Source organism: Cygnus olor, chromosome Z (genome assembly GCF_009769625.2).
Source record: "Cygnus olor isolate bCygOlo1 chromosome Z, bCygOlo1.pri.v2, whole genome shotgun sequence".
In the NCBI taxonomy this organism is placed as follows: Eukaryota; Metazoa; Chordata; class Aves; order Anseriformes; family Anatidae; genus Cygnus; species Cygnus olor.
In genome coordinates, this window is record NC_049198.1 from 3,838,227 (window position 1) to 3,860,441 (window position 22,215).

The 22,215-nt window shown below is 43.6% G+C and overlaps 1 protein-coding gene across 5 annotated transcripts in view; it reads left to right on the forward strand.

The window, feature by feature from the left end:
• Window positions 1-3,454: 3,454 nt before the first annotated feature.
• The window catches only part of EPG5 (ectopic P-granules autophagy protein 5 homolog), a 51,074-nt gene continuing 32,313 nt past the window's right edge, over window positions 3,455-22,215 (forward strand). For 2 of the 5 annotated variants that reach the window (XR_005815300.1, XM_040541248.1), the window contains exons 1-16: window positions 3,455-3,541; window positions 5,656-6,594; window positions 8,037-8,280; window positions 9,098-9,234; window positions 9,616-9,723; window positions 10,425-10,498; window positions 12,723-12,831; window positions 13,341-13,455; window positions 13,921-14,071; window positions 14,981-15,136; window positions 15,488-15,645; window positions 18,979-19,133; window positions 19,531-19,671; window positions 19,872-20,036; window positions 21,245-21,367; window positions 21,753-22,012. Coding sequence is in view for 4 of the 5 variants with exons in the window: in XM_040541248.1 (XP_040397182.1) it covers window positions 3,476-3,541; window positions 5,656-6,594; window positions 8,037-8,280; window positions 9,098-9,234; window positions 9,616-9,723; window positions 10,425-10,498; window positions 12,723-12,831; window positions 13,341-13,455; window positions 13,921-14,071; window positions 14,981-15,136; window positions 15,488-15,645; window positions 18,979-19,133; window positions 19,531-19,671; window positions 19,872-20,036; window positions 21,245-21,367; window positions 21,753-22,012 (3,101 nt within the window). In the remaining variant the exon portion in view is untranslated. Of the gene's footprint in view, window positions 3,542-4,219; window positions 4,328-5,655; window positions 6,595-8,036; window positions 8,281-9,097; window positions 9,235-9,615; window positions 9,726-10,424; window positions 10,499-12,722; window positions 12,832-13,340; window positions 13,456-13,920; window positions 14,072-14,980; window positions 15,137-15,487; window positions 15,646-18,978; window positions 19,134-19,530; window positions 19,672-19,871; window positions 20,037-21,244; window positions 21,368-21,752; window positions 22,013-22,215 lie in introns of those variants that run through there. The other 3 variants (XM_040541251.1, XM_040541249.1, XM_040541252.1) reach the window with 3 other exon arrangements.

A 22,215-nucleotide genomic window follows, 5' to 3' on the forward strand; every position in this document is an offset into this window, starting at 1 on the left:
AGCAGTAACCCTGCAGGGTCTGGCTGGTTCTGGCTGCACACCACTGGAAACAAACTTAGCCATGAAACTCATTTCCTGGTCAGGTCTCCTCAAAGGACTTCCCCTTTTTGTTGCCTTATATATGATTGCATGTTTGATGCAGAAACTCACATACCTCAGGGCTGCTTGTCTCTCTGTGCTGTGTGGCTTAACAGCTCCTCGGTGCCTTGCTATACTGAGCATGGGGATATGGGGCAGAGGGTGCTGGACACAATTTAGCTGTCTAAACTTGGAGCAACAGGGGCTGCTGGCTGCATGATGTTCTTCAAGTTGAATCCACACAACTTCAGTGTGTGCCTAAACACACTGGTCCCTGGGGATTTACTTTATTTCTTATGTGGAAATGATCACAATGAGCTTTAACTTCTGTCCTGCTGCATGAAATGTACAAAGTGCACAATAAAGGAATAATTTGTCCTTTTTCTTTTTTTTTTCCTAAAAGACCAAGTATAGAAATACTCTTCTGAAGGAGCCTGTTGTAGTTTTAATTCTTTAAATATATATATATATATATATTAAAAATAACAGTTCTGAGTTGTGTGCTGGATTTTTTTTTCTTCCTATGCTGTCTTGTTTGCTTTCTGCAGCGTCTGGGGCTGATACATCTTCAAAGCATCCTAGCATAATCAGGTGGGCTGAGCTGTATTTCCTGGAAGAAAGCCCATAAGAACATATCTTTCCACAGCTTTTATTTCAGTACTTGTTCTGGATAAATACCAAGATAGTTATGGGAGAGAATGCACCAAGGGAAGCTGGCATGAGAACAATTATGTGTGATCAGCTGTGAGCTGTTGGCCATGTAGGGCAGTTTTCCTTCGCTTCCTGTTTTTTTGGTTGGATTTTTGTTTTTGAGGGTTGGATGGGATCTGTAATTCATGAGGCATGTTTGTACGGATTCAGGACTTGACTCTACCACTTTCAGCTTGTAAACAGCAATGATTCCTTTACGGTTCCTGCAGGTTGCTGCTGCAGCAAGGTAAGTATGGTAATGATTACTCCATAAGACATTTCATGCTTGCTTTATAGGGATTTTTCAGCTGACAGAGTACAATAGAGGGTGCTAGGCTTTGCTGGATGTGGAGGTTTCCCACAGAGACTGAAACTTGGCTTGCACACTCACTGAACGTGCAGAAGTAATCCCAAAACAAGGGTGCTGGTTCTAGAGCTCTGAATACTTAACAGTTGTTCAACAACTCATTGAAGAGACCCCAAGCAAATCCTGGCTTGGAAAAGCAGTGTAGAGACATGAAGTTACTGTGAAAAAAGCCTGTGTGACCATAAATGCTGAACTGATATTTATATTCATCAAATCCCCTTTCCTTGTTTTTCGAAGCGGTGCATAAGACTTTCGCCCCCTTACAGGCCCCAGTGGAGGAACCAGCCTCCTTGTGGGTCCCTATAGGAAGGCTGGGCCTCCCTGCAGAGAGCCTTAGCCTCCTATAGAGAGCCTTAGCCTCCTCCCAGACCCATCTAGAGGAGCCCAGCCTCCCCCTGTACTCCTTAAACAGGAGTCTGGTCTTCCCATGGACTACTATCCACAGGGCTGCATTTCAGGACCAATTCTCTTTAATGCTGGGTGATTAGGATGCAGGACTTGAAGGTATACCAAGTAAGTTTGTAGATGATACTAAATTCAGAGGAGCTGTTGACTCCCTAGAGGGAAGAGAGGCCTTGCAGGGATATCTTGACAAATCAGAGGACTGGGCAATCAAGAAGTTTAACGAGAACAAGTAACAGATTTGCACCTGGGACAGGGCAATAGTGGATACACATACAGACTGGGGGATGAGAGGCTGGAGAGCAGCCATGGGGAAAGGGATCTGGGGGTTCTGGTTGATGGCAAGCTGAACGCGAGCCAGCAGCGTGCCCTGGCAGCCAGGAGGGCCAACCTGGGGTGCATCAGGCACAGACAGCATTGCTAGCTGGTTGAGGGAAGGGATTGTCCTGCTCTGCTCTGCGCTGGTGTGGCCTCACCTCGAGAACTGTGTGCAGCTTTGGGCACCACAGTGTAAAAAGGACATAAAACTATTAGAGATCATTCAAAGGAGGGCTACAAAGATGGTGAAGGGTCTGGAGGGGTAGATGTGTGAGGAACATCTGAGGTCCCTTGGTTTGTTCAGCCCAGAGCAGAGGAGGCTGAGGGGAGGCCTCATGGCGGCCTGCAGCTCCCTCACGAGGGGAGCGGAGGGGCAGGCGCTGAGCTCTGCTCTCTGGGGACAGCGACAGGACCCGAGGGAACGGCATGGAGCTGGGACAGGGGAGGGTCAGGCTGAGTGTTGGGAAAGGTTCTGCACCCAGAGGTGGTCGGGCACTGGGACAGTCTCCCCAGGGCAGGAGATGCCTCCCAAGGCACCGAGCCTGACAGAGCTCAAGGAGCGTTTGGACACCACTTTCAGATACGGGGTTTGGTTTTTGGGTGGTCCTGTGCGGAGCCAAGAGTTGGACCAGATGGTCCTTTGTGGGTCCCTTCCACCTCGGGTTTTTCTGTGATTCTATGAAATACAGCATTAAGCCACTAGCATTTATTATGACCTTTATTTCCTGTCATAGGGCTTGGGCTGGAAGGGACTTTAAAGACCACCCAGTTCTACCCCCTTGCCATGGACAGGGGTGCCACCCACTGGATGAGGTGTCCCAGAGCCCATCCAGCCTGTCCCTGGGCACCTCCAGGGCTGGGGCACCCACAGCCTCTCTGGTCAGCCCTTCCCAGCGCCTCACAACCCTATGGGGGAAGAATTTCCTCCTAACCTCCAATCTAAACCTCCCCTCTTTTAGTTTAAAGCCATTCACACTTGTCCTATTTCTCCTGCTCGGTAACATAACCGGCAGTGCGCTTTTTGGGTGAGCAACACCCTCATTATCGCTCAGACAGCCGTCAAATTATAGATGCCTTAAAGGAGGCTGTAGCGAGGTGGGGGTTGGTCTATTCTCCTACGTACCTGGTGACAGGACGAGGGGGAATGGGGCTAAAGTTGCACCAGGGGAGGTTTAGGTTGGATATTAGGAAGAACTCCTTTACTGAAAGGGTTGTTAGGCATTGGAATGGGCTGCCCAGGGAAGTGGTTGAGTCGCCATCCCTGGAGGTCTTTAAGAGACGTTTAGATGTAGAGCTCAATGATATGGTTTAGTGGAGGACTTGTTAGTGTTAGGTCAGAGGTTGGACTCAGTGATCTTGGAGGTCTCTTCCAACCTAGACGATTCTGTGATTCTGTGATTCTGTGATTCTGTAATTCTGTGGTTCTGTGATGATTCTGCGACTCCTACGGCGCGTTGGGAAAAACACCCAAGAGGGGGCGGAGCGGCGCGCCTCGCCCCTGTCTGTCCCTCTGCGCCTCCCGTAGGCGCGGCGCTGCTGATTGGCCGGGAGCTGGGGGGGCGGGGCAGCGGCAGGGGGGCTCCTCTTCCGGCTGCGGCCGGGCGAACGGGGGGGGGGGCCATGGCGGAGGCCGTGAGGGGGCCGCGCAGGGCCCGGGCCCGGGGCAGGGACAGGGACAAGGACAAGGTAAGGGGGATGGGGGGGGGGGGGTCACGGCCCCTGGGGGTGCTCAGGGAGGGGTCGGACGTGGTGCTGAGGGACCGGGTTTGGCGGTGACGGTGGCGGCAGGGGGCGGTTGGAGCAGGCGGTCTCGGCGGGCTCCCCGGCCCTGGTTGCTGCGGGGTCCCGTGAGGGGCTGCGGGGTCCCGTGAGGGGCTGCGGGGTCCCGTGAGGGGCTGCGGGGTCCCGTGAGGGGCTGCGGGGTCCCGTGAGGGGCTGCGGGGTGTGAGCGGGGAGAGGGCAGGGCCAGGGAGCCTGCAGCTGGCGGAGACCAGGCCGGGCGTCTGTGTGCGTCGGTGGGCAGCGCTGCGTTACCGCTGGGGACGTTCCTGGGGAAAAAAAACCAGCGTGTTCCTGCAGCTTGAGGCGTCAGCCCCTGAGCCTAGCACGCTGCGGTGCTGGAAGAGGGAAACGGTCGGGCAGAGGGCGAGCCCCGCGCCTGCGCCAGGTGGCGGCTTTGATGTAAAGGGTAGGCCCTCGGGAGCGTGCTACAGCCCCAAGCAGCGGGCTTTGCTTTTGTCTCCAGGAGCTGATTTCTCTCATCCTCTCTCGGCAGAAATAGCTGTTAACGTTTATGAAATGCTCGCCTTAGAAGGCGGGGACTGAAAGGGTTTGTAAATCTTACAATAAGCTATTTTTGTCTAGCAGTAGCAGTGGGAGAAATGCGGGATGCAGCTCAAAGGTAAAGGGAGTTTCTTCTGTGAGGACTGCAAGAAGGAACTTTGAGATCCTTGCGAGGAAAGGACAGGAAAGGTTCAGGGGTTTGTAGCGCCTGCAGGGCAGTACGCTGGCAGGAGTCTGACCTAGGGATGTGATATCTCGTGGAAGCTGCTGGCAATTTATTGTCAGGAGATGTTTGTTATAACTCCACGCCCTCGTTTAAAGAATTGTGCTGACCTGTTTTCAATGTCTCACCTGTAGCTCTAAGGGTTTCGGGTTGTCAGCAGTATTTTGTGACCAGAAGTGCTTGCAGGCTTTAATGTAGTGGAACACAGCCTGGAAGCAAAGGCAGTGCTTTGCCATTCTGTAAAGAAGCTTTGAGGAGACACCTGAATTCAAGGTGGTCTGGAGATTGCAATTCTCAGGGCCCTCGAGCTGTTTTCAAGTATGCCCTCTTGTGAGGCAAAATCTTGTCAGCTGACTAGAGAAAGCGCGTGAGAAGTTGTCAGTGAGTTTCCAAGCCTGCAACCTCTTCTGCAGCCCTGGAGGGGTACTGAGAGCTTTTCCTGATTTCAGCTGTGTTCCTTGTTACGTTGTTTGGGTCATCCACAACTGGCGTGGGTTAACCTAACTCTGAGCAGTTCTGCTTCTTAGAAATGACCGGTACACACAGACAACTTGTGGGCACACCTCTAGCAGAATGGTTATTGATGTGCCGGGCAGCCTTATGTCCCCTGCTGTGCTTTGGGAAGGAGGCTACGAATGTACGCTTCAGGCTAGGCATGTGGGACCTGCTTGCCCCCAGACTGGCCTTAATTTAAAAGTGGATAACTGGTTTACAATTTTCATGTCACTTCCAAGTTGTTCTGTGTCTCTGGTCTGTCATGCCTGTTCTCAGTGGGTATTTCAGTAATTGTCCAGATTTCATGACGGTTTTCAGATGTAATTAGGAGATGCATTCTAGACCTTTCTTTGTTCTGAAGTTACCTTTTGAAAATAATTTTCAGTTCGTTAAGATACTTCTGTAAGACTAGAGATGAATCCCAAGGTAACTTCTTGCAGTATGGTAAAATCTAGTGAGTCTTTTTCAAGAGGTCAGGCAGGGTCCTGTTAACTAGATCATTTATACGTCAGTGAAACATGCTGTCCTAGGATATCCATAGGTTTTAACGTAGAAGTATTGAGATGTTTGAACAAGAAGTGACCAAGACGGTAGACATTGGTGCACAGTGTTTAAAGGGCACCTAAAGGCCAGGGATCTGTTTAACGCATTTCTTTTTACCTTTAATACCGTGAAAATTAACCTGGCAAAGAGGGGCTTTTGTCGGTGATGTTGGCAAATGCTGATTTTGGTGATGGTGGGATTCGGGATGCCAGGAGGAGGGGTTTGCTTGTTAATGACACTGTGAATTTATTTCTAGGAGAAGAAGAAGAAAAGTAGCGAGGAATCCCAGACACGAGAGCCTGATGATGTCTTCCTCCCTCCTGTCGTAGAAGTGTCTTCTCAAGCCAGTAAGGTGCAAGTGGAACAACCCGGAGAATTCACAGAAATTCAGCTCAGTGATGAAGTAGAGGATGTAAAACCTGCAGCTGATGCACACGACATCCCCTGTAGTAATGTAACTTCAGCAAACGAAGGGTCTTCGGCAGCGACTCTAGAGCCTTCAACAGATGGAGAGGAGACCAGAGCTGGCCGCTCACGTAAAGAACATGGAGGGGATGTTGAGAAAAGTGAAGAAAGCAAGCTGGACAAGCCTCCCAGGCCCGTGGAGGTGGTTGCTGGTAGATCAGGACACTCTGACTTGCTGGGTAGTACCTCTCATCCTAGCGCAGCTGGTTCTCAGGCAGTAGTGGGCATTGCACGGGACAAAGGAACTGAAAACGCGCAGGATGTTAAAAATCCTCTTGTCCGTTTCTCAGAGAAGCTTCCTCTTAGCACCTCACAGCTCCGTGAGAAACCCAAGGCGCCTGTTCAGCGTTTGGGGCTGAAACCAATTTATCCAGACCTGTCGGCTGAGCTCTCCTGCGAGAGGCCAACCGTCATGGCTGTTAAACCCCTGCTGCACAACGAGAGGCTCTATCCCGAGCTCCCGACTGAGCCCGAGCTGGTGCCGTTTACCAGAGAGCAGCTGAAGATCTTTGAGCCGTGTTCATGGCTGGAGAATGTTGACTCCTATGCAGAGGAATTTGAAAGTGTTGCTCATCAGGACAGGCACGAGTTCTACGAGTTGCTCCTGAACTACATGCGCTGCAGGAAGCAGCTGCTGCTGGCTGAGGCGGAGCTGCAGGCTATGACGACAGACTGCCAGAACGCAAAGGGGAGATTGTGGACCTTTAAAGAAGAACAGAAGACTGTGCAGGTGCTCTCACTGAAGCTGCTTTTGGAGCAGAACTATTTGGATGTGATTCTGGATGCTGATTTTACTTGCTGTTAAGTTTACTGTATTTAGGATGCTCTGTTCTAAAGCAGATGGTTGCCTTTGCTTTTCTTTCTCTCCGCTGACCCCCACTTTCAGATCCTGTTGACACTTAAGACAGCTGATTTAAACTCTGATGAGCGTACGGCAGTGGGATCTGTTTTAGTGATCTCTTTTGGAGTCAGGCTCATCTGTAGTCAGTCAATGCCTGTGCGCAGCCAGTTCTGCCTGGAGCACTGGGTGAGGTTGGTGCCACAGTCCTTAGAGAAGATGCAGGAGCTGCGTAGGGCTGGATGGCTGTGGGACTCCAGAAGGACCATTGCGATGGTGTCCCCTCTGGCCTGCTGCCTGTAGTGACACTTCTCACTGATGTCAGCCCTGGCTGCATCCTGCTGTCAGGTGGCAGACGCAGAGGAGCTTGAGTCATGCTCACAAGTGACCCTGCTACTGGAAGCACAGTTCCTCAGAGTTTAATGCTGAGAGACATCAGCTGTACAGATCGGAGCCTTTTCCTTTTTACTGGGGAGTACAAGTGTAATGGGCCTGTGTCACTGGGCCTCTTTGGGCTCTGTTTTGTGTTGATAAAATTGCTTTCAACACAGAAACTTGGCTTCAGTGTTAAGTCCCCATTGGTTATCATGCAGCTGGCTAAGCTTGCTTCTTGCTTTATTCCCTCCTGGTTTAGAATAATTGTTGTCTTAATACTAATTTAAAAATTTTATCCTAATAATTTCAGAAATACAGGGCCAAGCTTCCAAAGTTCGTGGTCTGAAGCTTGTTTTCTGGTTACGTGAAAGAATGATGGGCTGTTATGTATTGTGGGTTTCTCGTGCTGAAGAGTTAGAGATAGGGCAGAGGAAGACTGTTCTCACTGTTTAACTCCAGTTTGGGGAAAAGTACAGTTCACTTCAGAAATCTTAAATGTATTATAGGGAGTTGCTATCAACAGTGAGTTCTGGGAGCTTAGAAAAATATTTAGCTTGTTCCAGTCTATATTTTAGGTTTAAAATAATAAATACAAATATTTACAGAAATCTATAAAGCGAGAAGCAGGTGCACTCACTGGGAGTAGAGACAGCTGATTTTGCTCACATCTTTCAGTGATACAGGCAAGCCACTTCATGTCTACCTCTAAACTTGAGTTATTGAGGGTTTACGGGAGTCATTTTTTTTTTTGGAAGTCAGGGATGTGCATTTTCAGTATTCAGCAGCTCTGAAAACTAAGTAGAATGCTCCCAAATGTTTGTCCACCTGTAAAGTGGTCCCTTTTATGAAAGCTGTGAAATCTGTTGAGGGGAGGGTTATGTCAGGGTCACTTTCTGCAAGCACACTTGACCAAGCGAAATGAGAAAACCACTTACATAAAATACTTGCTTTCTTTCCAGGGTGTCTGTGCAGATCAGTGCAAAGTGACAGGTCACCATCGCTACCAGACAGTGGAGCTGAATGAAGGTGTGTTGGGGGAACTGAAGAAGCTGTTTGAAGCCAAAGCAGAACACGTGCACCAAACGCTGGCACTACACTCGTACACTTCGGTGTTATCTCGGTTGCAAGTGGAGTCCTATGTGTACAGGTTGCTGAACAGCTCCTCCCTGCTGAGATCGGTGGCTCTTCAGCAGCAAGAACAAGGTGGGTGCACGCTGCCTGTGCTGTTCAGGGTGCCCGGCACCTTGTTCACCTGGAGTTTTGGAGTCTTGTGGTGGGAATTGTGCACCAGAGTGTTTCTCCTCTGATCCTAAAACCTGTTGATTTTATGGAGGGATCAGTGAAACGCTTTTCTTGCAGAAGAACTTCAGTTCTCCTACCTTCTGCACCCGGAGAGTCGAAGCTGAATGCAGGAGTCCTGTCTTCTGTCTAGGCTGTATGCTGCCACAGATTACTGTAGGGGAACGCCAGGTGGGATGGGACACCTGCAGTTCAAGCTCTTGTCAAAGAGGCCCTGTAATACAGTCCCTTTGCCAAACTGATGATGCACAAGTTTAAAAACAGAGGAATATACCTGCTGCTTTACTTATTGGAAGGCCATTTGAAATCTCACAGCTCTAATAGAAATCTTTCTGGTGTTCAGGCGAAGCATGTTACTCATTTGGGTTTCTGCCAATATCTTTTAGCTAAAGTATCCCTCCCTCGGATATTTCTCCTCCCTTTGTCCCTGGCCCCCAGATAGTTTATACGCGTTGTAAGTAGTGTCTCTTACAGAGTTTATGTTGAGGGAAAGCCTTTTATGAGAGCAACCGTAGGATATTCTTCTTGCAATTAGCATCCAATACTTAAATTATAAGATTCAATGAAATATGCTGCGTAGGTGTTCTTGTTTGTCAGTTTTGGCAAACAGCTGTGTTGAAATATCTCGGTATCTACAAAGTTATAGCCCCAAAACAACAACTTATGCTACTCTTCTGAGAGCTGCTCATCAAAGCTCCTTAATTCTTTTCTTAATTTGCAGTTTCAAAGCACTCTGAAAATCTTTCTTCAGACTTGGGCCACTTGAAAGAATGTATCAGCGTTCTCTTCAGTTTCACTCGCAGACTTATCGAAGATCCCCAGTTTCAGAGTGACCTTCTCATGTGGCTGCAGAGGCTGGTGAGGGAGTGAGCATGATAGAGCTGTTTGATCCAACACATGGGATGAATTCAGAGAGGACTTTTTAAATGTGTATAGAGTATTAATGCTTCTATTTTGGAAGTTAAATTATTCTGATTAGCAATTTTGAGAAACTTCTGTTCTTGCTGACTTCTAAATAAACTATTTCTTAATAAACTTGTAATTAATTTTGCTGGTTTGCACTGTGGCTCAGAGCCAAGCAAGCAGGCTTTTAAATACTGTTCTGCTCTAACTTGCTCTGAAAACAGGCTTGCTGGAAAGTGTGGGAAGAGAAATGAAAAAGCAATATTATTCTATTTAGCAAGGATATAAACAAACGAACCTTGAGATTATTTACGAGTCCAATATACTTCCCTTTAGGTGTCAGTGCTGCAAAGAATTGGCTGTCCAGGTGACCAGCTCTTCCTCTTCAACCACATCCTTCGATGCCCAGCTGGGATCGGTGAATGGGCTGTTCCGTTCATTCAGGTGTGAATGTTTATTTCTTTATTGTGGGAAGGTTGGAGGGGGCAGACAGGTGAGACTGGAAGTGCCTCTGTGTGTGGTGTATAAGGAAAGAGGAAGAGCAGATTTCACAGCCTGCCCATTGAAATGGGACTGGGCTGCGTTTCCCTGGAAAGTTAATTAGCTGGGAATATTTCAAGGGCAAGGAGAAGGGTGCACTTTGTATAGACCAGAAGGAGCGTAGGTATCCATAGGTATCAGGGCATTGATTCAAAAAATGTGTCCCCTCCAAGAGGGGAAGACGTAGGAAATCTAGCTGTAGGAAAAGATTGCAGTTACGCTGATAGGGTAAGGTGAGGGTAAGGCGAGCCATGAAATAGAAGGGTGACTGGAGGTAGCATTGTAACTTCTCCTGTGCTCAGCTTCCCACTGATGTGCAGGTGTATATGAGAAGTGAAGAAAAGTTGTCTTTCTGCGTACCTTTTTGATGTTTGTTTCCTTCTTTAATTTTTTATACAAGTACTCTATAGTACCTAATACTGCACCATAGCAACACTTCCTCCAGGGTATCGGAACTGTCTTTTCCACTCATTTTTTGGTCAGACTAAAAACTATCCATAAATGCGAAACCCAGAATATGAATTTCTCTGGTAAAACTGATTTGCCTTTTGTTTTACTTGGATTGAATTTTACTTATTTACTTAAACTTTTGCATTTAATTCCAGATCAAAGTCTTGGATAACCCATCAGGTGTCTTTCATTTCATGCAATCTCTTGCCTTGCTTATGTCTCCCGTCAAGTAAGTATGGAAATATAATTTTATAAATATGATCTGACGATTTAATAGTAGAAAACATGATGGTATAAAATCGTCTTGTACAACCCTGAAAGCACATTGCAGGCGAAGTCATAAAAGCAGGCACAAATACGAGGTTCATGGTTAAAGTCAAACTCTTATTTTATTTATTCACCTTGAAATACAGCCTTGGCAGCATGTTCTCTGACTGCACGTGGTATGATAAAGCTTTCTTGTAACTGTCAAATAGCTTGTGATGGCTGACTTTTTTTTTTAGTGAATTCTGAAATAGTTCTTGCAGTGGATGATGGCCTGATCAGAATTCAAGGCCGTATGTTGCAGAGACAGCATAAAGGGTTTAGTAAATTGATGTAGATGCTGTTTGTATGTCTTAATTTATTTTTCATGCTTTTTTATCTAGAAGTAATACATGATGCTAGGAGATGCTAGCTAATGAAATTAATCATTAGGGAAAACTCCTGTTCTGTGCTTCAGATAAATTGCATAACTTGCCCTGACCCCCCCCCCAACAGATTTTCGCATTGAAGAATCAAACTACCGGTATCTCGATAGTCTGACCCTGTATTAACTGGGACTTTGATTAGTGTACACTGTTGTTTTAAAGGGTTTTGTTTTACATTTCCTCTCTAGAGCTGCTTGGGGAAGCAAATGTGTCCTGAGGGTACATGTATTGCTGGTGGGTTATTATGCCTGTGCTTTGAACGAGGACTGATTCAAGGTGTGCAGAGTGGCTCTCTCAACTGTTTATTATGCAGGAATGCAGAGACTTCAGTGGCTGTACTTACTGTTAAAGATCTGACACTTCTGTTGCAGCTGCTGTGTGTCAGGAACCAGTTTCACTTCTAAGCCCCATTTAGAATTGGATGCTGGTATTGTGAAATTCAGAATTGTGAAACTGTTATCGTAAAGCTTGTATTTTGTTTCTAATATGTTTGCATTATCAGTGTGGCTTTGGACAGATCAGGAGGGTGATGTGGTGCCAGAGTTTTTGTTGCATTGTGTTCAGAGTTCTGCTTGTACATTTTTCCTTTTAAAAGGAAGTTTTAAGTTAAAATTTTAACATCTGTATAGCCCTTCTGTTTGTTCATTTAACTTGCTGGTATATATCTGAACAGCTGAAGATATTGATGGTATAGAGTCTGAAAACTAGTATCCCAGCCTGACGGTGGTCTAATGTATGGAATTGGAGCTGGCTTGAAGTGAGGCAACTCTTTCCTGGAAGTTCTTTAGCTGTGGTAGCTCAGTGTACCTAAGCCCAGTCCCCTTAATGTTGGCATGGCATCCAGCTAATGCAGCTGTGGCAGTTCTGTAGTGGAGCTAGCCTATGCTTGTCCTGCTAGTCATTGACTCACCACCTGATAGCTTTAAATAGTTGTCTTAGAGTACCTCTTCCGAAAAATCATATCCTTTTATTTGGTTTCAGGGATTTTTCTTGCATGAGGATAATAGTTTTATTTCTTGCATATTAAAATATGCTTTCTATACACGGCTGACAGCCATTTATAGTTCTCAGAATACTGCAGACTGTGAGTCTTGTAAGGCATTAGGTTATCTGGCACACTTGTTCGTGAATCTGTTTTGGATATTTTCTCTGGTATGGGTTAACCTCGGTAGACAGCCAGGTGCCACACAACTACTTGCTTACTTGCCCCCTAGTATGGGGAGGAAAAAATAAAAGTACAAAAACATGTGGATTGAGATAAAGACAGCTTAATAGGTAAAGCAAAAGCTGTGTACACAAGCAAAACAAAATCAGGAATTCATTTGATGCTTCCTGTCAGCAAGAAGATGTTCAGCCATTTGCAGGACAGCAGGGCTCATCATGCTAAAGGGAAGACAAACATCATCGCTATGAATGTGTCTGCTTCCCTCTCCCTCAGCTTTTATTGCTGATCCTGATGTCATTATGGCATGGGATATCCCTTTGGTCAGTCTGGGTCGCCTGTCCTAGCTGTGTCCGCTCCCAGCTTCTTGTGTGGGAAGCAGAAAAGGCTTTGACACTGCAAGCACTGCTCGAACTAAACATCTGTGTGGTATCAACACTTTTTTCATCACAAATCCAAAGCATAGCACCATACAGGCTGCTGTGAAGGACACTAGCTCCATGCCAGCCGAAACCAGTATGATCTCTTAACTGAAATATGATGAAATTCTAGGTTTCTATCATTCAAATTTTTGTAAACTTGATTTTTTTTCTTTAAATCAGAAATAGGGTGGAGTTCATGTGCCATATGAAACCAACTGAAAGGAAAAGCTCCTCTTCCTCTGGGAAGGAATCTGGAAACTGGACACTAGTAGATGAAGGAGGAGAAGAGGTATAGTGAATGATGTTTTCTTTTTGTGCTTTGGTTCAGGCTTACTGTATTGATGTTGTGAAATGGAATAAGGAAAACTTAACTGCTGTTCAGATTAAAAGCATCATTTGCACCTTCAATCTCTTTCACTTGCCTTTTATCTCTGTGATATAACTGTAGATAATGGAGTTTCCAGAAATGAGTAATGAGAGATTGAACTTAAGGGTGCTACTGCATGCAAAAAGCATGGAAATAGTGCATTTGAACAGTTGCTTCACTGCAGAATCTGTGTTGCTATGACTAGCATAGCATTGTCTAGTTTCTCTTTCTAGCTGGCGAGTGCTGTTGTGTAGGGGCACACAGACAGAAATTCAGGAGCTTCTGTGCACGGAAGGCAGAGTTCATCTGTACTTCCTTTGTTTTGCAAAGCAAGCTGGAATTAGCACAGTAGCGAAGCCCTTCTGTCATGTGTTTTATTGGTAAAATTAGTATTTTTATTAGTAAAACTGACTGTTTGAATCCTTCTATAGGATGAGGATCCTGAAACAAGTTGGATTCTGCTTTTGGAAGATGACTTGATTGCCCTATTGTCACAATTCCCTTTTCATGAACTGTTTCAGCAGTTCCTTGGGTTTAAGTCTGCAGGTAATCAGCCACTAAAGTGTTTCTCTTTATTTTGCTTTTGTTATTGGTATTAATGACCACAAAGGCCAAGAATGCTACTGCATTATGAGAGTTTTGAAGTGAACTTATACAGAACCCGTGCAACAGCTCACAGACTAAATATAGATGGAAATATATGTTATTTGCATGGGATAATTTAAAAGATTACTGCAGTACTAGTGTGCAAGTATTCTATTAAGTCTCTGGACAAGTACATGAAGATAACTGCACGCTAGAGATCTTAACTTGCATAGATGATTTGTACTTTGATACTTAACACGTATTTATCATTCATTTCATAAAGAAAACACAAATTCACTATCTAGCTGGCAAACAATGAAAGTAATTTTTGTTGCTTAAAGTGCTTTTGAAATTACTTAAAAGTTACTTAAGTATCCAGAATTCATGCATATTTTTGAGACTTGCTTTTTTCTGTCTTGGTCTTAGGTACTTATTTTCCTGAAAAATCAACTCCCCAGGAGATGATGAAGATTTTTGCTTTTGCAAACTCCTTAGTGGAACTTCTGTCTGTGGGGTTAGAAACATTTAACAGAGCACGGTACCGACAGTTTGTGAAGCGAATTGGTCAGCTAATAAAGTAAGAGCATATATCCTCTGTGATGTGGTTGAATCGCTTTCATACACTCTGGTTTAATATTTAGAGCTCCTTAATACATAAGTAAATATACCCAAAACATTTCTTGAGTAGCTTTTGTTGTGAGAGTTGGTCGGTTTAGAATTAGCTGATGGGTGAGTCTGAAATCCCAGAGTCCTTAACACTGAAGCTGCCTGTGAGGTGAAGAGCTACAGAGTCTAAATGCTGTAGCTACAGAAGAGCCAGGTGAGCTGAGGAACACTGTGCTGACTTCTCTCAGGGTTGTGCTTGGGGTCACTGAAGTCCAGCAATTTCTCTAATTGCTCCTATTTATAACTGGTGTTATTGCCTTCTTTCTGTTGTAATGTAGAATTGTTTTATTTTTCTCTAATTTTCTCCTTGAAAATCCTTGTTGCACTAAGCAAATGTAATTGGAAGCTAGAAGTTGCTCTCTGTTTCTTTCAGTCTCTTTACTTGGCCTATATGAGTGTGTTGTTGAGGGGGATGCAGTTGAATCAAAACCAAAGTTGGTCTTCCTTTGTGCTAGTAGAGTGAGAACTTAGTATAATTTTTCCTGTATGGGTTTTTAGCGTGTATTGTCATTTCATAAAGTAGGATTGCCTTAAGTCTTGGAAGTTCACATACAAATTAATTTGATACAACAGAATATTATGTATTTTTTGCTTGCAAAACCAAGGAAAGATAACAGAGGAATTTTAGGCTAACACTGTCTGAAGTGCGGAAGGAAAAGTATGTGCTATTTATATGGCAGTTTCTGGAAATGAAGGGTTAAACCAAGGATTAAATATGTCTCCTGGAACTAGACCAGAGTGTAGCTGCACATGTCTGTGTTTTTATCTGGTGATTACATACTTAATGATCCCTCTGCAACTTTGTTGCCCTGTTGTGTAGGATGACACTCTGCCATGTGAGTGACCACTGGGCGCAGTACGTTAGTGGCAATAAACAATATGGATCAATAGCGCATCCGTACTCTGTGGAGAAATTGCAACTGGAGTTCGATGAGCTGTTTTTCAGAGCTGTTCTACATGTTCTGAAGGCAAAAAGGTAGGCTGTCCAATGTGATCGATACTGACTTCATCTTGGAGCGAGATACTTGAAACTAGGAATTGCATTAGTTTTAAGTACTTCATGGTTTCAACAAGACTGCAGTATGCGGGATTTTTTAGCACACTGGTAATATCAAGATGGGGAGGAGCTGCACTTGAATTCTAGCATCTGACAGAAGCTCTGGGGGAATTGTTCAGTTCAGAAATAGGTTAACTCACAATGAGAAGTACTAAAACAAATCCTCATGTTCCTAATTCTGTTGTATAGTGGAGATGTGTGCGTATGGCTCCTTTTCAAATGTTGGGATTTATCAGGGTGAGACTCTTTGCCTCTCTTCAAACCTAACAGGCTGGGAGTCTGGCTCTTCATGTCTGAGATGCCTTACAGAACATTGTCCAGCAACATGCTTTGGAAGCTCTTCTTTGTCATGCACTGTGCAGAGAGTGAGCACCTGGAAAAGCTCTGCTCTTCTCTACAACCTGCTGACTGCAAACAGAGGCTCAAAGGTAGAATTCCTTCATTTTTACCAATTTTAATAGATTTAACTACAGGTGCGTCAGCAACAGGTTTAATTCTTTGCAGGTTCTGCTGTTAAGTACATCCTTGGTACCATGGCATGTCCATAGGCCTCAGAATTACCTTGGGTAGTTCATGGGCTTGCAGCAAGTGTTTGACCAAATGCTAATTTTAATGGGAATTAGCATGTCTACTGTCCTTTTAGTTTCCTGTTTGTCAGTGACTGCTACTGGCTGCTTCAGAGCTTCAGGAGTGCCATATAGTAACTACATTTGTGTGTTTTCATATTGAGTTGCATCTTGACCTTCAGCAGGCAAGATGACCTTCAACAGAGACTTAAATCCTGAAATAAGGAGTTATGCATCGTGCAGTTTTATTGTGAGCTGTTGATTGTTCTTGAGTCTTCAGCTGGTGATAGCTGTATAAATACCCCCATCCTCCTTCATTTCCTAAACTTGGTAGTTCTGGCTTTAGTAACTTACGTTGCTGGATATCTGCTTATCTTCACAGTTGCAGATGTTGCCCTTATCTTGTGCCTTTTTTGATGCTTCTCTTGTCCTGTGTGCCACCATTTCTTTCTGTTTTCCCTGTACTTCTGTCCTGTGTTGATATCTGCAGATATTGTGGTGGTTTCACCTGTAGCAGAGTTACTTAAATGCCACCTCCCCTTTGTTGTCTTCTTTGTGGAAAACTTACTCAGGGACTTGATTGACAGGGAGTCAGGTAAACAAAGCAGTAATTCCTTACTTCACAGCCTCTGTTCTCTTGAGGTTTGCTCTCGCTTCCTGTCAGTTTTACTCTTCAGCTAGGTGATGGGCCAGATAGCTATCACCACATCAACCAAGTCTTTTGATGGAGAAGTAGAAGAAAAGGGTGATCTTCAAGTTAATGAGTATCTTAACTCTGCTTAAAACTCAGCTAATGTTTAGGGCAGCGCACTCAGAGTGGGAGAGTGGTATCAAGACTCTAGCTGTGTGTATTTTATGAAGTGCTGATCTGTTTTGGCTGGCTTGGAGCTAATCAGTAACAGTTATGCTGTTTCAGTGAGGACAGTCTTGTTTCTGCAAAGGTTTTTTTTTTTACTTCATCTCAAACAAAGAACATAATATGATGTGGTAGACTGCAGCTCTGACACAAACAACATTTTTTTTTTTTTGGATCAAGCATTGTTTTGCTTCTAGTTAACTTTTTGTGTTAAAGTCCCTGGTATGCTGATGCAGGATATTTTTATCCTCTTCATTCTCCTCAGTGGTTTATGTCAGCACTCTCGTATTTTTTCACAAATGTCTAGACAGACAATATTAACAGTTTTTAGTGAAATCCATCTAATCTGAAATAGTTTATTTTGCCTGACATTTACCAATGTAGTGCTGGCTTTATTTCCTGTAATTCATACCCTAATAGACCATAGAATTAACATTCTCTTGGAAGAGTGCTCCTTTATTGATATTGATGGAGATGTTGTTGCTCCTCTGTGAGATGAGATGGAGTCTCTCTTCTTCCCTTGTTCACTGTCTGCGTTCCCCAGTCCCAAGACAGGGCTTGGTGGGAGTTTGTGAGGTTGGCATGGGGGACTGCGGTGTGGAGCCCAGGAACAGTGCAGAGAAGGATGTGGCTAAAGCAGGAAGCTGGGAGGCTGCGGAGATGAGTCTTGCTGCAGAGAAGGTCTAGGGGCATGTGTGCTCAGCAGCTGGCTCCAGCCCTCTCCCTTTCCTTTTATGGTCTTTGACTTTACCAGATCCTTTCTATCTTCTCTTCTGTCTCCCTCCAACTCCCTTGCTTCTTGCTTAGCTGATCTATGCCTAATGAAACACACAAATTGTGGTGCTAATGTGATAATGTTTGCAGTTACTGGTTCATTTGTTGCTTGCCCATTCTACCCCTTCCTTAATCTGTGGCTTATTCTGCTGGGCCTTTTTATGTAATAATGACCTGGTCATGTTCTGTCCTTAAGCATTACCTTAAAAACAAACAAACAAAAATAGCTAAGCAATGTAAAAACAAAACAACAACAAAAAACTGCTGCTAAGGGCAAAAGGTAGTGTTAGGTAAGGGGGATAAATGGATGGGGTATGTCTATTGCATTTGTCAGGAGTGAGATGTATGTTAGTATATGGAAAAACTCTTTACTTAAATTGCGTGATCCTCCAGCACATCATTCATGAAATGCATTGGCTGTACCAGTCTGATCTTCTGAGGTTGAAGTACATTTGAAGATTCTTGAAAGCACCTAATATGGAATCTAAGCCTAGTGGAAGTGTTTAATCACAAGCGTGCTAAATGCATGCTTCTGCTAGTTGAGTAGTTGAATATCACCAGTGCTTGTTCAGTCTGCTCGACTGGTGTGAGAAGATCACTGTAAACCATTTCTGCCTGTATGTTAAGCTTCAGAGGAAGTAGGCCATTATCAAAACCATTTTACAGCTCAAGGTCAGCTTTTAATGCATACTTTGCTTTTCCACGCAGACGCTTCATTTTTTTTGAAGAAATTAAAAAAATGTATTTTTCAAGTCCTGTTAGGCTTTCTTTGTGCTCTTTCCTTCCTGTTGTCTTCCACCACGAGAGATGAAATGTTTGGCTACTTGTCATTCCTATGTGTAAAGAAGAGACCTCCTTGTGCTTCTACGCTACTTCAGTTCTCTGTTTTCAGATTTTTCCAAGCTAGTGTATTCAATAATTTTGTTGTATTGAGTTTGACAAACTGAAATTGAGCTTTTCTTGTAACTCTTAGACATATTTTAGGCCCAGAGCTAGATGCTTTCAGTGTTTCTATTTGTAACCAGCATAGAATGATCTCCCTAGTTTAACTGCCGCTTGAGATCACGTTATGTGGAATGAGCAGTGTCTCTTGTCTTGACTTGATTAAAATCTCTCTGCTGTCCTTGTGCAGGCTTAGTTTTAATCTTTTCTCGACTATGATGCTGATTGAGGATGGAATCCTTTCATGTAATTTGGACTTTAATCTGTAGAATTAATTGCTGCAACCTATAATGGAAGTTGAAATGCTGATAACATGTTTAAAAAACAGAGATTCAGGTAGTTCTTCCTGTGGGTGATCAACACGCATAGTTAAAAATAAATTTCCAGCTGTTCTTGAAGTAGGCTTAGCTTTCATTTTGATTTACTAGTTTATTTACTGAATTGCATGGGCTCACTGCATATTATAGTGTTTCTTGCACCTGTTTTTTTAAGTCAGCTGGTACAAGAAGCTCTGAAGAGAGGATGCTTTATCACTCATTCCTTCTCTGGTTTTGAATTGTGTATAATTGTATAAATACTGATTATGTATGTCAGATAACACTTATACTGTATGACTTTTCTAGAGCCACAGCACCTTGAAAGTTTTGAAAAGTATCTCCAATCAATGAACTGCTCAGAAGAAATTTGTCTGCTTACCACATTTGCTCAGATGGCACAAACCAAACGGGCTGATGTTGATGAGGATTTTGTCAAAATCATTGTTCTGGAGATATATGAGGTGAGAAATGTTACTGATCCATTCAGGAGATGGATGAACAACGCTTTCATTTTTTTCTAACAGACTGAAGTGTGAAACATTTATGGCTTCTGTAGTTTGTTCAACTGCAGAACTAAGAGAGCTGCTTCTGAGGTTTATAGTTTAGTACTGAATTAAAATATCCTAAAGTGCTTGGTTCTGTGGAGGAGGAACAGTAGTCCTGAGACCAAGCCAGAATGAAATAAATGAACAAAACCATGGTCTGTTCTTTTTTCTCAAGTTTAACTTGTAGCTCTGAAATTCCTTGTGTCCAGGATCACAAAGAACAGTTTGGTTCTGTATTTTCAAAAACAGGTTTTATTGCAGTGTCAGTGAAGATCAACCATAATGAGTAACTTCTCTCTGCTCATCTTCTCAGGTGTCATATGTTAGTCTTTCGACAAGGGAGACATTTTCAAAAGTTGGCCGTGAACTCCTGGGAGCAATTGCCAGCATCCATACACAGATTATATCTGTACTGCTGGATAGAGTTAAACAGACTATTGAGAAAGTTGGAATGGTAAGTTCTTACCTCTGTCATTTAAAGCAGACACCCAGTTAAAACTAGGTAGAGGTCATACAGACCAGGTACATAGTATGAATGGATCAAGTTAAAAACCTGACTGTTTTTTGACCGTATCATTGTTTAAGGCCTATGGGTATAGTGCTGATTATTGTTCCATACTAAGTATTGAATACAGTTCTTTTCTGTTCTCAAAGGTTTCCTTGTATCTGTTTAAAGAACTGCCCTTGTACCTGTGGAAGCCTTCTTCATCTGAGATAGCACTGATTCGAGACTGGTTACTAAATTACAGTCTAACAACGGTGGAGAATAAACTCGCCTGCATTATCTTGGAAGGTCTAAACTGGGGATTTGGTGAGCAGGTACGTAATAAACAGGAGGCCTGAACCTGGGCAGTTTTTCAGAGGAAAAAGTGTTATTCAACCTGGGACTATTAACTGAACTTGAAAAACAGTTAAATACTATTGACATGACTACTGTATCTTTGAAGGCGTGGGATGGGAAATTCACAATAACTTTCTAGCCTTCTGTTGGTATTCTGTAGTACTGCAGTTGAAACTAAAAGCTTTAAGCAGGAGTTCCTTCTCTCCTAAATGAGAAGGAAATAGCTGACAAAACAGCTGACTGGATATTTTTTGTGAGTCACTTGATTTAAGATATCTCTGACTGCGGAAATAAAGGAATCCTCCAAGTGGTGTGCATGAGAGTATTCAGGTACTTTTTTTCCACAATGCACAAAAACTCAGTGATTGAAGTAAAGAGCTTTCAAAGCCCTGAGCATTATTTAGATGGCCAGAAAACATTCCATAGAAGGGTTGCTCCAGGAGCTTCATCTGTTCGGCATTCAGTCCAGTCTGAATGGTTTTTTTTCTTTTTGAGGGAGAACCAGAAATAAAGTTAGGAAAAATCCTTTTGCCTGTGCTCAGCGATACATTTTAGTATTGTAATCTGTGCACGTGATCATACTGAACTCTTCCCTTTGCTCTATTGATACTTGGAAATGAGGTTTCCCTTACCTTTTCTCCCCATTTCTTGATGACACATGAAAACAAAGGAATGGTAGAGAATTTAATTATGAGGTCTTTGCTTTGCAATAACGGTCATGTCAGAGTTGGGGAAAAGAGTTCTTTAATAGTTGATCAGAGGAATTACTGTGTTTTGATACAATTTGTAGTAGGTTCTGATTATTCTATTTTTGTTTTTTTAAGGCAAAATTTCTAGTGCTTGTACCATATAACTTAAATTTATGTATCTATGGATCTTTGGATTAATTACTGTAAATCCCATAATGCACATGATCTAATGATTATGATCACTTCTGGAAGTAACACAGCTGTTTTGCTTTGTATTGCCCAATATAATCTTGTTATCTTTCTTTGTTGGGCCAAAATTCTTTTTTACTGGTGAAGGTTTTGACCAAGTCTTGCAATACTTATTCTCCTTCAGGCTGTGTAAACTAAGGGTTATTTTTAGTGCAACTTAGTCATATGGTTGTAGAGACCTTTAAAATGAAGCAAAGTTTTTTTGATTTTAAATGAAGTTTTCCTACAATTCTTGATTCTGTTTTTAGCAGGATACTCTTCATCTGGATCCAGCTGTCCATTCTGAAGTTGCATTGATGGTCCTGGAAGCATACCTGAAATATCTCTCCCAGAAACCATATGCTGGGCTGCTCTCTGAAAGCATAAAACAGGTATTTCTTCAGATTTACAGGGAATAATGTACTGCTAGTGATAGATAGGAAGAACTGCAGGTGAAGACTTTTCTTTCCTTTTTTCCTTCTAAGAGCTATGCTGTCTTGATACTAGAATATTATGATAACCCAACTTTCAGTATTTTTCCACCTACAGTGCTCTCTGAAAATAATGCTATTTTTTGTGGAATGTTTGTACAAGAAATAAAAGTTTCAGATTGGTCCCCTTGTAGGTTTATATTGTTATTTATTGGTATCCATATTGTTAGGGTACTGTGATAGAAGAAGTCACTCATCCAAGCTGAACCAAGTCCTAGGCTACTGCTGTACATGCTGTAGCATGGCTGTGTTTCCTCTCATTGCTGTTCCTTCTGCTTTCTTGCAGGTCTCCTACTTAGCCAGCATTGTTCGTTATGGAGAAACACCAGAGACTTCCTTTAACCAGTGGGCATGGGGCTTGATTTTGCGGTTGAAGCTTCACAGAAATGACCGTGGCATGCAGCATGGCTGGCCTGCAGTGCCTGTGTCTGACAGTATGCTCGACATGACGGAGTCAGTCACGCTTCACCCCCTCCTGAAGGCTGTTAAAGCTGGCATCCCCATCGGCTGTTACCTGGCGCTGGCCATGACCATGCTAGGTCATAGGTAAGCGTGCTTTGTGTTTGCTTTGGAGGGACGGTCCAGTAACTGGTGAGCTGAAGGCTACTAACATCTTACGTGAGCTTGAAGATGATAAATGGCTTCTGATGCAAGGAATTGAGCAGTCTTCAGGGACGTGCATTTTTGAACAATGTGCCAGTTATTTTATTTCGCTAGTACTAACTTTGGCCTCTCCACATTGGGGTGAA